Below are 14,080 nucleotides of genomic sequence, written 5' to 3' on the forward strand. Positions count from 1 at the left end.
AACGTATCGTATTGGATTGACCTGTTGAATATACATGTCATGTTAGGGTTGAAGATTATTGACACATTTACTAAACAGGTTGGGTTCAAGTTAACATATAGCCAAATACTTATGACTCGACACGATACAAACTTGACCCACAAACATGAATTGCCACCCCTACTCTCACATGATAAGTTTAACCATTTCAAATCTCTCTTACATAATGAATTAACCATTTTGAAACTTACCACTTATAAGTGTCAAATCAATGGTGTGAAAACAATAATGTTTAATTAAGTGCATATAATAACTCCTACAACTCAATGCAATTAAAATGCCTTTAATTATTACAATAAATGCCCAAATCAACATTGAATGCCATTTATACCGACTGTCATTAACTATCATATACTGATTTTAATTGCTTAGACAACTTATTTATTATTTTTCATTAATGACGCTACTTTGTTTGTTTATTTGCTTCATTCAATTTTTTAATATGAGAAATGCTATGTTCACAATATTTTCATAATATTTTTACAACAAATCTTAAATGGTGGGTTTCTACAGGTTGTTCTTAGTGGTGTAAAAAAGTAATTTCAATGGTAGGTTCAAATTAGAACTAATAACAACTAACCACCTATGGTTTGTTGTGAAAATGTTATGAACGTAACACTTCTCTTTTTACATTGCATAGAAATATCGAATAGTATCATTTCACACTTTTTTTCATAGGTAGATGAAACCCATTAAAAATTGGTTTTTAACTTAGTATGTATGCATGGATGTACATTAAAATTTGTTTCTAAATTGAATAATAGTGATTATTATTATTATTATTATTAACCCTTGAAAAAGCCTTGTAATAATATAATTTGATAGAGTAAGCAAATTGTTTAATTTTGATTGTGCTATTTTAAAGGGAAAAAGAAGGACCAGTGTATCCTTAACATAACATTTGTTATTGTGATGTAATAATTGCAATAAATATGTATTTATAATTTTCAAGTAATTTATAATGATCGAGTTATTATGAAAACACAGTGAAAATGAATAGCCAACTTTTGTAAAAATGGTAAACTATTCATTGAAATTTATACTTAAATTATAATAATAAGATTAATGGGTTAGAAGTGGTTTTAGATAGACTTAAGATAGTTTTAAATGGGCTAAAAGTATTTCATAGATATATAATAAATTCTAATTGATGCTTTATGCTTTAAAGTTTAGATTAAAAATTTATATAGAAAAACATTTTGACATGAAATTAATGATTGAATAGTACTTCAGTACTTGGTACAAAATTTGAGTGCATTTTAAAATGTAAGAGCACTTATCATATAATTAGATTGCAAATAGAAAATCACTTGGCACAAAATTGTAGTGCAACTAAAATCTAATTTAGATTTTTGATGGAGTTTTCACTTTAACGTATTATATAAATTTTGTGATATTGTGGTGGGTGAGGGGGGCGGGAAACAAAGAGAAGAATATAATGGGTTATATATATATATATATATATAGTAGGCTTTCAATTACTTATGCATCTTTGTGAAATTTACTTCCAATTTTTTGAAACAATGCAGTGCTCAAAGTCGATAATATTTGGACCACGTTTCACACTTTCACCTTCACTTTTTTGTTGTTGTTGTTGTGTGTGTGTTAAAACAAATTACAAGTATCTTGTTTATGAATTTAGATTTTGTCATGTCATCAATAGTTTAAATGAATACTATTATAATGCTAATAAATATTTGTTTAAATGTTAATAAAATAATAGAACCTAAACCATTCATTTAATCATAAACAGTTAGGATTTTAAGAGCTTCCTAGTTACTCTAAACAAACATATTGGGTTTTAACCATTTTGAGGTGAATTCTTTCTTTTCAGAATGGAATCCATGGATGGAATGTAATTAAGAAAATACTCATTTTGTTGTTTCTTTAGGAAAATTATTAGGTACTTCCGGAGTACCATAAATGCGTACTCCCCCCTCTCACATAAATGGTGAGTCTCATCATGAATTTAATTAGTGGGACTCATCATTCATGTGAGAGGAGGGAGTATGTATTTATGGTACTTAGGGAGTATATAATAATTTCCCGTTTCTTTACAAGTATTTGCAATTAATAAGCTAAAGTAGCATACCTGTGTTTGTATAATATATGATTCAACTTGCTACATAATTACTTTCACATTAACCTCTGACATAATAAGTTCACATCTCTCTCTTATGGTGTGGTTGGAAGGCATGATTTGGGTATTTGGATTTGGATTTGAGTGATTAAAATACAAATATCTTGTTTAGACAGTTTAAAACATATCAAGAATTTGAATTTGACAAATCCATCTAGAATTTTAAAGGTTTAAAATTATTGAATTTGAAATAATACTTAAAATCAATTGATTAGAAGTCAATGCATTTCAAATCAATTAATTTAAAATTCATATCCCAATTTAAATTCTTGCTTCCAAATGCAACCTTAATGGATTTAACCATTTTAAAACTTATCACTTATCCAATGTCAAAACCACAGATACAAAACAATAATGTTTAATTAAGTGGAAAAATTAACTCATGCAACTCAAACGCAAATAAAATGCCTTTAGTTGTTACAATAAATGTCCAAATCAACATAGCATGCCATTTATATTGGATGTCATTAATTATCATCTACTAATTTTAATTGCTTACCCATCCCCTTTATTATTTCTTTATTAATTATTGATGATATTTTTTTTTGGTAAACAATTATTAATGATATCACTTTTTTGTTTGTTTGCCTGTTCATTATCCTTTCACGTGGAATAGAAACATAAATATCAAATACAATCACACATTTTTCCTATATAAAGAGGCCAAAACAAATCATGGGCATCTTTTTTTTTAATGTATTTATTTTTTGTCATGGGTGAAAAATTCTAGTGGGTACTGATAGGCAGCGAACATGCCACATTTATTTCATGGGTGGATTGGTGGGTTAAAATCTCTTGGTCGGTAAAGCCATGGACATATAAGATATATTCTATTCAGGTCATGCTAGTAGTGGCTCAAAAAAACTACTAGTACAATTTTCTAAATAAAATTTCCAGAGAGTATTTTCTAAAAATTCAAATTGTTAATTACCACAAGGGTATTTATTTTTTCTGTGCATTTAATTGGTTACCAAATCTACCCCATATGACAAAAACACCCTTATTCAATGACATGGAAGATGGGAATGTCCCATTCATTGTGGCCAACTTTCTCAAACTCTTAATGTATGACAGCAATGGTACTTCATTTACAGAGCATTCAATGGGTTACCAACTAAAGCTGAAATTTTCACCAAAAAAAAAAAAGAAAAAATTTGATATGACTAACCAAAATAAGACCGTTTACTTTACAAATTAATTGGTGTCGTGGTCTGATTATTAAGAGTGTTGAAACTCTTAAATAAAAAAAAATAAAAAAAAACCCTTGTATTATTGGCAAATTGACAAAATGACAAAAAAATAAAACAAAAAACAAAATCCAACTTGCCTGAACCCATCTGCATGGCACCCTCAATTTCTGTACACTCTCACTGTACTCAATCAGCCCCTCTCATAAGAACCAATTTGGACCACAGTGTAGAGTACATGTATGTGTATATATATATATATATGTAATAAAAATAGTCTCTCTCTCTCTCTCTCTCTCTCTAGAAAGTTGAAAATTAATTCTGTTTGCTTGTCGCTTTTGTTTCGGGTCCTTTTGCATGGCACTGTCACTTGCTGCCTAGCTGCTCACTCAGGTTCCCTCTTTCTCTCTGTCTATCACTCTCTATTCGTTTCTTTAAGAAAAATCCCCAAGTGAAGTGGGGCCACGCTACAATTGCATATACTGCTCAAATCTTCATCTGGGTATTCGTATTTCATATATATATATATCTCCATTTTTGTGTGTCCGTACAACTCCAACCCATTTTGTTTCACTTTTCATTTTTTGGTAAAGGATTGCGTTGAAACAAATTATGGCTTCTGGTTCTGGTCATGACTGGGATGCTGAGAAAATGTGAGTTTCTTTGCTTTAAATATATATGTGGGTGTTTACCTTTTTTTTTTTTTTTTTTTTTGGTATATACTTAATAAGAAAATTTGTGTTCATTTGATTTGATGATGTGGGGTTTTATAGGTTTGAACTGTACTTGCTTGATTATATGGTTAAGAAGAATATGCATAAGACTGCTCAAATTTTCAGAAAGGAGGCCAAAGTTTGTAACAATCCTGTTGGTAATGTTGTCTTCCTTTAAATATGAATCTTATTTTTACTATTATATTATTATTCTTCTGATAAATGAATCTACCTTTTAATTTAGTACTGAGATGCAACCCCCCCTTTTTTTTTGGTTGTGTTGTATTTTCCTACTATTGTTATTGTTTTTTATAATATCTTTGAGTACACGTTTCTGTCTCTTTGTCATTTTCCTTGTGAATGAACATTTGAGGTATTTTCTAATTTCTGTCCCTTAAGTTACTGAATTGTGCTTATGGTTCATGTCAATTTCTTGTTTGGTTCCATATTGATTTCATGAGGCTTCTTGCTCAATGCACTGCACTTTAATTTGCCCCTTATGGTATTTTTTAGGGGTTGATGTGATGTTTAAATTGTCAACATAAGTTGATTGTTTGTTGATTAGAAATGTGGGGTTCTTGTTCTAGTGATTGACTCTGCTGAAGGATTCTTATATGAATGGTGGTCGATATTTTATGACGTGTACGCCTCTAGGCAACTGCAGGATCAGCAGGCGAAGGCAGAGGCCTCAACTGAGGTGATGCTTTGTCAAATTTAAGGCATCATTGTGCTTAGTTTTGTTGTATGATAGAGCATTCTAGGCGTTCTTTGTTCAATTTTCAGGCTACGCAAATGACAGAGAATGAGCAACAAAATATCTACTCAGCAATGCCGCAGTCAGTGATTAATCAGCACAGGCCTGGAAAATTGCCTGTCATTAATGACTTTGATAAGATGTTGGGCCAACCAGCTTCTTGTCTGTTGGCTGCAAAAATGTATGAAGAGCATCTAAGACATCCTGCTAGAACCTTTGAACCCAATTTACGCCTTGTTGATGTTAGTAAATTGAATCTCCCAAAGTCACCTGTAAGTTCAAGGTATTTCGGAGATGTGTTTGTAACTTTGTATCATATTAAATTGATGTGAACTGGAGTTTTATTTTTTCAGTTTACGTAGTTCTGACACACCCCACATGCCCTTGCCTTGGATTTGAGGTTCTCAATTTACATGAAATGAAAAAATGTATAACAAATTTCTTTGTTAAATGAAAGGAGAGTTAGGCTCCTTAGTTCCATGATCTGGCTCTCTAAATATATATAAAGTTTGATATATGAAATTTGAGAAATTGTTGCTCCTATGTCAAGAGGATTGCGTAGGATCCTTGTTACCGTTAATTGGCTTCATTTACACGGATTTTTTAACCTTTTCCTTTTTCAATTTTTATTCATGTGTCAGCCATCCACAGCAGCAAATTCATAAGCAGGCTAATCAGCAGGTTGTGAGAGTATGGTCAATTCTTTTTAAACATCATCATGAAATTCATAACTGCTAGAACTTCTTTGAAGATTAATGTTACTGGTGGTGCAGGGAAATAGAAATGACATTGGCATGGAGAAAACAGTAACTATGGACCCTATGCTGTATGGAATACCAAAGCTTAAACTCCCAAAATCCAGACCTCATGATGCAGGTTCTATCATATCCTACTTTCTAGATTTTTCATTTCTACACAGAATTTAGTACCAAGGAATTGAATAAATGATTATCTTTTCTGTTTGATTCATGTGTTGTATTGTGTTAAGAAGGAAATAAATATATGATATCGTACTTTGCTTCTGTTGTTAACCTACTGTAGTCTTTATAAAATCTTTATGTCTTAACATGAGGCTAATGCCCTCTACGTTTATTTGACCAAACAACAAATTGTAATCAAGTTCCCTCCTTTTTTTCCCCCTTGATTTTTTTGGGGAGTGGTCAGAGACAAGTACTATCCATGTGGTCTGTACAAAGTGATGTGCATAATGATGAGTGGCTTTTATTGATCTTAATACTTGTAAGGGCAATATTTTTCTCTGAATTCATGTAAGGGCAACGTTATAGTTGATGTTTAAATGCCTAATGTTTAATCTCTGCAGGGATGAATGAGGGAGTCAATTCATCACTGCTGGATGGATGGCCTTTAACTGTAAGTTATTATAACATATTTGTCCCTGGAGCTAGCTAGCTAGCACGTCTATGTTCTATCTTGTTGTTGTTATTAATTCCTGTCAAGCGTTAATCAAAATTCCTAGTTCAATCTTCTGAATATTTTGGTTGGAACTTGACCGAATTTCCTGAGTTTTGGGACACCAGGTACTGAACCCAGTTCTGCAGGCACCAAGCTATACACATCAATTTCAGATGTTGACACCAGAATGTCAGCAAGCACTTTTGGCCCAAGTACTGTCATGTACACCTGGAAACCAGACAGACACTTTTCCTGGAAGCCCTGCCAATTTTGCTAGTCCAAATGTGATGCTTCCCAAAATTGAATTATCTGCGAATGATGAACAGGTTAGTGGAAACAATGACCTTCAAGTTCTGGCTGTTTGGTTTCCCTATGTATCAAAGAAGCTAGAGTTGTGATATGAATTACTTTGCCCTTCAATTCTATGTGAATCAGCAACTAGGAATGTGACAACTACACAACCATTCTATTATTATTTGCTATGTTGACATTTGATGTGCTTTGCATTTTTCAATGTAATTATTTCAAATTCTTCATATTTGTAGTGGATAACTATATGTGTATATATATAAATTTATAAATAGCAACAGTCAAAGCTATCTAAGAAATTGCTGTACATGCCAGCTCCTAGATGTAAACAACAATAAAGATTGTTACATGGATAATATAATCGTGTGTAATACGATGTTGATTGTTGAACCATTTATAAATACAAAGAACTCCTGTACAGTAATGTGAAAATTTTCTGAAATAAGAAAAATATACAATCATATACTATACACTTGTCAAACTTGTCAACCATCGATCTTGAGTTTATTTACCAAAAGCAAATAGATTTGTGGAAATATCAGTGAGCTGAACTGGATGAGATAGGAAGAAAATCCTAGCAAAGAGCTTACACATAAATTTGCTTTTGGTGAACTCTATCTTGGACCTGATTCCAATGCTGGCCAGTCTATCTATGAAAGAAAATTAGAGAAGAGGAACATTACATGGGCTTTTAAAAGACTTGATAGTAAGTTCCACTTTGCTATGGCAAATAGTTTTTATAATTTATGTGAAATCAAAAGCAGTAACTTGCCATGTGATGACTTGGGAACAGCTCATTTGGATTCACACTTGTATGTTATATTTTGAACAGGCACCCAAGAAAATGTCTGTTGATGCAGTAACATTGGTATTGTGGCCTATTATGTTATTGAACCATGGGCTTGGCAGACAAGATAAGTGTGATAAAGTAACAGTAATGATGTTGGCCTTAAGTTATTTGGGATAGTGTTCAGTTGAATTTAGATGCTGATAAGTATGAATGCATAATGATGTATGATAAATGTTCCACATCCCTATGATGATTTTTATAGAGATCCCTTGTTGTTTTTGATGCTTTGGTGTTCTTGTGTTTTCATCCCTCTTCTTTTAATAAATGATATAGATAATGAAAGGATTAATTCCATAAATGAATCAAATGCAGATACTGATTTTCAAATTTCCCTTGTAAATCTTCACAATCCTTTAAATGATAAGTTGATAATGACTCAGATATTGGTCCAAACGAAACAAAATGAAGAGCACCAATACCAAAATGATCAAATAAAGCAGCAGAAGTTGCTAGAGGTTAGTTGCACCCTGGATTAAACCATTATCTTTGTTAGGAAAGTTGAATATTAATGCTTCCTTACTTGGTCGAAGGTTATGGTTTCTTATATAAATACATGTATGTGTATGTATGTAACTTTTCTGTCATTTTTTTTCCATATTACTCGTTTTGGATCAGAATGGCAGAAAGCGGAAGACAAGATCATATTCAAGAGCTGGAGAGAAAACTTTGGTAGGTCATACCCCTTGGGAGAAAGCATAAGGGCTCTTTCCTTCATCTCTTGGCCATTATATTTATAAGAAAATAAACATTTACAAATAATAAATTTAGAGACCCACTCATCATAATATTGAATATATCTCTTTCTGGTATGCACGCTATCTTTGGCTTTTTGTCTTCTTATTTTAGCTCTTTTCATGGGTGCTTTATGAAAGGGTTGTATAAATGGAAACAGTAAACCTGTAGAAAATGTTGAATCTAATGCTGAAAATGCTGGAAGCACAAGCACTCCTTTCAGCAGTTCAAAAATTCATTCTAAAGCATGCACTAAAGATGAACATAAAGGTAATTCTTCTACACTTGTAGTATAAAAATAATTTCTAGTTTGTTGACATGATTATGGTATTTAAGCTTAGAATCTAGTAGATGCTATATGTCAGGAATTATGCTAGGATACTATGCGAAATACAAGATGTTGAAAAGGGAATAATGCACAATTTGAAATAATGCCATCTGAATATTCATGGATATTTGTTCTAACATAATGATTCATCACCATCTGGTAGGCTTTACTTTTGAAGAGGTTATCACTCTCCACTCAAGCAAAAACAAGGGGTCATGCTGCCATTTTTCATCAGATGGGAAGTTGTTAGCTAGCGCAGGGCATGAAAATAAGGTGGTTGGTGTGGTCCATTGTTTAAAAGAATTTTTCCTTTTATTTTGAATTATTTCTGAGCTAATAGCATTTTCCACTGACAGGTTTTGATTTGGAATGTGGAAACTTTTGGTTCCATAGATACTGCAGAAGGGCATTCTCATCTCATTACAGATGTTCGGTTTAGACCAAGTTCAACTATTTTCGCAACTTCTTCCTTTGATAGAACTGTGAAATTATGGGATGCAGCAAGTGTAAGTTTCTTCCTTGCCAATTCTGACCTTGATTGTCTCTGTCTGTCTTCTTGTTTATAACATCAGTATTCTTTAATATTTTTTTGTGTACTGTTCCTTTATCTTGTCTGTTATCCCTTTAGGATTTGAAGGACTTCTGGCATTGAAGGTGCTATTTTTATTGGTGGATCAGAGGCTTTTTTCTATATAATTTTTTTTTTTTAATATTGTAATTGATTCAGCTTCTCTATGATAGCTTCTAACAGATATATAAATCTCATTTTGGTTTGTTTTGCCTGGTTTTATTTTAATGTATTTTACTCTAGTTAAAATTTTTTGGCATGGATCTATAGTACCTCAGAGGATTTAAAATGTTCATGTTGAAATTGTAACAGATACAGATCATTCTTTTACATTGATATTGCCTTTAGATTGTTATATTGACAATTTGAACTTTCAAGTTCTTATTTTCATCCAAAGTCTGCATTTGTAGATTTTATAATTCTTTTAATTGTTGCACGAGCTATTGATCAAGTGATAACAATATGAAGGTATATGTTCATCCTCTCTTATGAATTTGGTTCTTTGTACAGCTTCAATTGCATTGCCTAAATGAAAAGGCCAAATCTTGGTATTAATTTCTTAGAATGATTTGATTTTCTAAATGATATATGACACGTGCCCACTTTATATATAATAATTATATTAAATTAACTTTATTGGATTGTTAAGGGTACAAGTTACAAGTGAAACTTATTTTAGTTTAAAGATCCTAGGTGTCTTTGCCCCCTTTCTCTTGATAAGTAACAGTTCTGCTACCCAGCTCAAACTGTGCTATCTGTGAAAGCCAAATCCCAGAAACAAACATAAGGTAGGGAAAAGGTAAAAAGAACAAACAAAAAGATAGTATAGAATGTAATTCTGACCTGAATTTGCAAGCAACATCAAGGTCCTGAAAAAATTCTTTTAATAAGTTGGGCCTCAGGGCTTTTATATGGGGGATGAGATCTCAGCTACTGTTATGCCCGCTTCAGTTATGTGGGTTAGACCAGGTATTTTTCCAGGTTGGGTGAGCTGCGAAGGTGTTTCTGTGATCAGCCAGATTGGTGATCAGACAACCTTGATGCCCTCAAACCTGGCCTTACATTTCCCTATCAGTATATAGTACTTAACACAGTTTATAATTGCAATTTCCTCCAGTGCAGTTCAGTTATGTGTGGGTTTGACTAAGCATATTTTTGCCTGAATATGAGATTTAAATGGGCCTAGTTCATTATCTTTTTATGCCTTTGATCTACTATGTAATTCTCCTTTTACTATTTATGAGTTTTTTTTTTTTTTTTAAATCAAGTAAAGGAGTAATCAAATCCTTTAACATAAATAATAGGTTTTGGTTTTGTGTTTGTTCTATTGTAGCCAACCAAATCATTGTGTGAGCTTCTTGGGCATGCTGAACAAGTAATATCAGTGGATTTCCACCCAACAAAGTTGGACCTCCTCTGCTCTTGTGACAGTAATAATGAGATCCGACTATGGAATGTCACCCAATATTCTTGCACACGTGTCACTAAGGTCAGATCTTGAGCTATTCATTTGTTAGAATGTCTAGCATCATGATATGCTAATATTTGAAATAACACATTTATTTCGTGTAGACGCTAATAACAGGTTATAATTACAAAAGGTACTATGTTGCCGGACTAATGTCTTAGTAGAGTTAAATTCAGTGGCTTTAATAAACTATATATCTCATTGTTAGGATGTCATCCTTGGCCTTGTACTTGGTTAAGGACCTTCGACTCAATGTTTTCAGCATATCTTTTGAAAATTGTACCTTTTTAATTTTGAAAGTTTTGTGAATGGTCAACTACAATAAAGTCTCATGATTTTTAGAAAGTAAATACACAAATAGTGAATTTCACAGCCTTAAAGTTAGATTTATCTTCTCATAATCTGTGTAAAAAAACATGAGCATGCGCCATTGAAGAGTCATTTAGTGTCATAACATTAGGTTGTCTTCATTTATGGCTATGTTCAGGAGTTGAAAAAACTTTATGAAACCATTTTTTTTAATTTAATTGCTGAAACTTTTCCACAAACTTTGAGTCATTTTCCTGCAAAACAGTTGTCATGGTGGCTATAGTATATTGTATTGAAAGATGATGCTGGCAGTCAAATTTTTGTGCAATTCTATTTATCAGTGCCTTAAATCTTCTATTGGAATAACTGCAGGGAGCTACTAAACAAGTTAGATTCCAGCCTCAATTTGGAAAGCTTTTGGCCACTGCTGCCGGAAATGGTATCCATATAATTGATGTAGAGAATGACAGCCTCCAGTTCTACTTGAAGGTTAAGCCCTAGTGCATTTAGATTTTATGTTTTGACTTTCAATTCTTTCAATGTAATTTACATGTTTGAGTTTTTTCTCTTTTAGGGACACGTCAAAGATGTCCTTTCAATTTGCTGGGATACTAGTGGGAAGTATATTGCCTCTATTAGTGAAGACAGTGCTCGAGTTTGGTCGACTGTGTCAGGTGGAAAATGCATACATGAGCTTCATTTAAATGGCAAAAAATTCCAGTCATGCACTTTTCATCCTGGATATTCACAGCTCTTGATCATTGGTGGTTATCAGGTAAATGGCTATTTCATCTAAAATTCTATTGTTCATCCAAAAGTCATGAAAATAATAAGAATTTGTTGATGTAATAGCGACATGATTAGCTGCAAAGAAGAAAACACGTTAAAGTGCATATCTCCATATTGAACAAGTTTTCTCTGAACTTAAGAATATCACATCAAGCGCCCCCACCCCCCCGCGGCTAAATTCATATGGCATGTCACATCAAGTTTTGTCTAAACTTGAGAATATCATATCAAGGCCTAATTGTTTCTAGTGATATCATCACTTAACTGAGAAATTATCCTAAAAGTTTTAGTTGCCAGAGATTGACATTAGGAGAAGCCATTTCTGTGCATTTGACCCTAGAGTCAGTTGACACTCCTGGGATCCTCAATGGGTACACCCAGGGTTCCACGAACCCTTCCCAAACTAAATGTAGCAACCAAAACAAAAAACAAAAAAAAGCCATTTCAGTTTCCCCCGCCTTTATTAGCCTGCAATCAATTGGTGATAAAAAATCTGATGCACTTGTGTGTACATGTTATTGGGATGGTTTTATTTTCAATCGACTCATTTTGCACTGTCTGTTAGGCTGTTAGCACTATCTTTTTGTTACCGTGCACAATATCCTCCTCTTGTGAGATTTAATATTTCATGTTTATTGCAGTCTCTTGAGTTGTGGAATCCAACTGAGAACAGTAAAACATGGTCAGTTCCAGCTCACAATGGGTTAATTGCTGCACTAACAGATTCACCACAGACTGAAATGGTTGCCTCGGCTAGTAATGACCACTGTGTGAAGTTATGGAAGTGAGTCTTCTCTGCATGTACAGGCCTGTGCACCTCAATGTGGACATGCATAGGGTTTGTAAATCATGTGGATAGTTTCCCTTTAAATTTTGTAAGTCTGGGTAGGGTAAAAATCAGCAATACAGCCAGGATTTCATTCACCAGGAATAGGTGCCATGGCTATAGATGAACTTTTAATATAGTTTTACAGAAGAAACAGGTAAAAGGATGGGTATACTTGTTTTTGGATTCTATATAGATAAACCTTACTGTCTTCGACTCATATAATTATGACTAAATGTAAATGAAACAAAGTTGCAGAAGAAAACACAAGTTTATTTGCTTTATGACTGTGTTTGGAGTTCATCCATATTCCTTACCAGATTACTGGGAAGTTGCTTTTTATAGTATGAGCAGTATATTGGCAATTTTACTCAAGTAATATAATAAACTGTACATAATTAATTTCCTTTATTCTATTTCGTATGAAAATGAAGTCTCCATTTGTAAATGAAGTATTTAGATTACAGCAGTTGAAAATGACACGAACGAAGAGCCTTTTTCCATCCTTTTCTGCAGACAGACCTTCCAGACAAAAAAAATGGAAGCAGCCTCATAAGTCATAACCTCGTGTTGGAGATTTACAAATTTGTTTTTGATAAACAATCAAGTAATTATCCTTGTCATGAAGGTAGTAATTTTTTTTTAATGAATTATTTTAGTAGTAATATATTTTATTTTCTTGCTTTAAACAGACAAATGCTCTTAAAACTATGGACTGATATCATGGCCATCTGCTTCATAAATATATATGTATCTCATGGTCATCTCCTTTGCAAGCTGTCCGCTATTTTTCTATCTCAGCTATGGTCTTAGAAAGTAATACGTAGAAGAAAAGTTGATAAAAAAATTAAAGGTGGTATTTCTATGTAAAAATAAAATATAAAAAAATTTTGACACTTCAACATTAAAACAAAAATAAAAAAGGGAAAAATTATGACATCCACTTCAACGTTACTGATTTTAGGATTGGAACAATTATTAAGTTTTCATATTTATCTCAAAATTGGAGATTAAGTTGGACTTGTTAGAGAGATAGAGTTTCACTCCTTATTAAGTTTGGATTAAGCAAAAATAATTTTGTTTAAAAAAAATGATGAGTTTGAGTTTAAGTTGGACTTGTTATAGAGATAGAGTTTCAATCCTTATTAAGTTTGGACTAAACAAAAATAATTTTATTTAAATAAAATGATAATATTATTTAAATATTGTGCTAACGTGGAAAATTGTGAGAGTTTCAGATGTTTCGGTTATATATATATATATATATATATATATATATTAGACAGGCCTAACCTACATGCACACACACCCAACCGAACCTGACACAATATGGTGTGCACGTGTGCACTAGAGAGTACCAATTAAGTAGCTCATCCTCCTTCCACAAAAGTGGGGTGCCCTTGCCCTTGGAGTCCAAACCAATATCCAACACTATAATACAGTGGTGACTCTAAGAGTTTTTATAGGGTAGCTATTAAGAAACTTAAATTATATAAAATATAATAAAAAGAGAACTTAAATATATCGACATCACAAAAAAAAAAACGCAAATACATAAAGTTTCACAATTTCCTTGTTCTAACAAAATAAAAAAGCAAAAAGAAGATGGTGAGAATTGACAATGCTAAAATACGAGTAATAAACTGAAAAAGAAT

General features: G+C 32.6%; 1 protein-coding gene across 3 annotated transcripts; it reads left to right on the top strand.

Moving 5' to 3' along the window:
• Positions 1–3,654: 3,654 nt before the first annotated feature.
• On the top strand, positions 3,655–12,709 carry LOC115992716 (transcriptional corepressor LEUNIG_HOMOLOG-like). Of its 3 annotated transcripts, none has more exons than XM_031116937.1 (18): positions 3,655–3,759; positions 3,960–4,019; positions 4,140–4,237; positions 4,667–4,776; positions 4,863–5,116; positions 5,475–5,514; positions 5,607–5,709; positions 6,155–6,204; positions 6,372–6,572; positions 7,786–7,860; positions 8,021–8,074; positions 8,278–8,407; positions 8,629–8,738; positions 8,822–8,971; positions 10,367–10,522; positions 11,183–11,299; positions 11,385–11,585; positions 12,241–12,709. In XM_031116937.1, the coding sequence occupies exons 2-18, from the start codon at positions 3,979–3,981 to the stop codon at positions 12,385–12,387; spliced, it is 2,037 nt and encodes a 678-aa protein (XP_030972797.1). In that variant the 5' UTR covers positions 3,655–3,759; positions 3,960–3,978; the 3' UTR covers positions 12,388–12,709. The 3 variants fall into 3 exon arrangements, with proteins under 3 accessions (XP_030972797.1, XP_030972798.1, XP_030972799.1); XM_031116938.1 differs by having other exon boundaries at positions 6,393–6,572; XM_031116939.1 differs by lacking the exon at positions 3,655–3,759 and adding an exon at positions 3,825–3,868.
• The last annotated feature ends 1,371 nt before the right edge of the window (positions 12,710–14,080 follow it).

The sequence above is a fragment of the Quercus lobata genome, chromosome 5 (assembly GCF_001633185.2).
Source record: "Quercus lobata isolate SW786 chromosome 5, ValleyOak3.0 Primary Assembly, whole genome shotgun sequence".
NCBI classification, from domain to species: domain Eukaryota; kingdom Viridiplantae; phylum Streptophyta; class Magnoliopsida; order Fagales; family Fagaceae; genus Quercus; species Quercus lobata.

Bases quoted from the DNA above. Each gene is read 5' to 3' on its own strand.
- LOC115992716 (XM_031116937.1), top strand. From the start codon at position 3,979: ATGGCTTCTGGTTCTGGTCATGACTGGGATGCTGAGAAAAT. The intron at 5,515-5,606 runs GTTGTGAGAGTA...CTGGTGGTGCAG, and splicing joins ATAAGCAGGCTAATCAGCAG to GGAAATAGAAATGACATTGG. The intron at 10,523-11,182 runs GTCAGATCTTGA...GAATAACTGCAG, and splicing joins CTTGCACACGTGTCACTAAG to GGAGCTACTAAACAAGTTAG.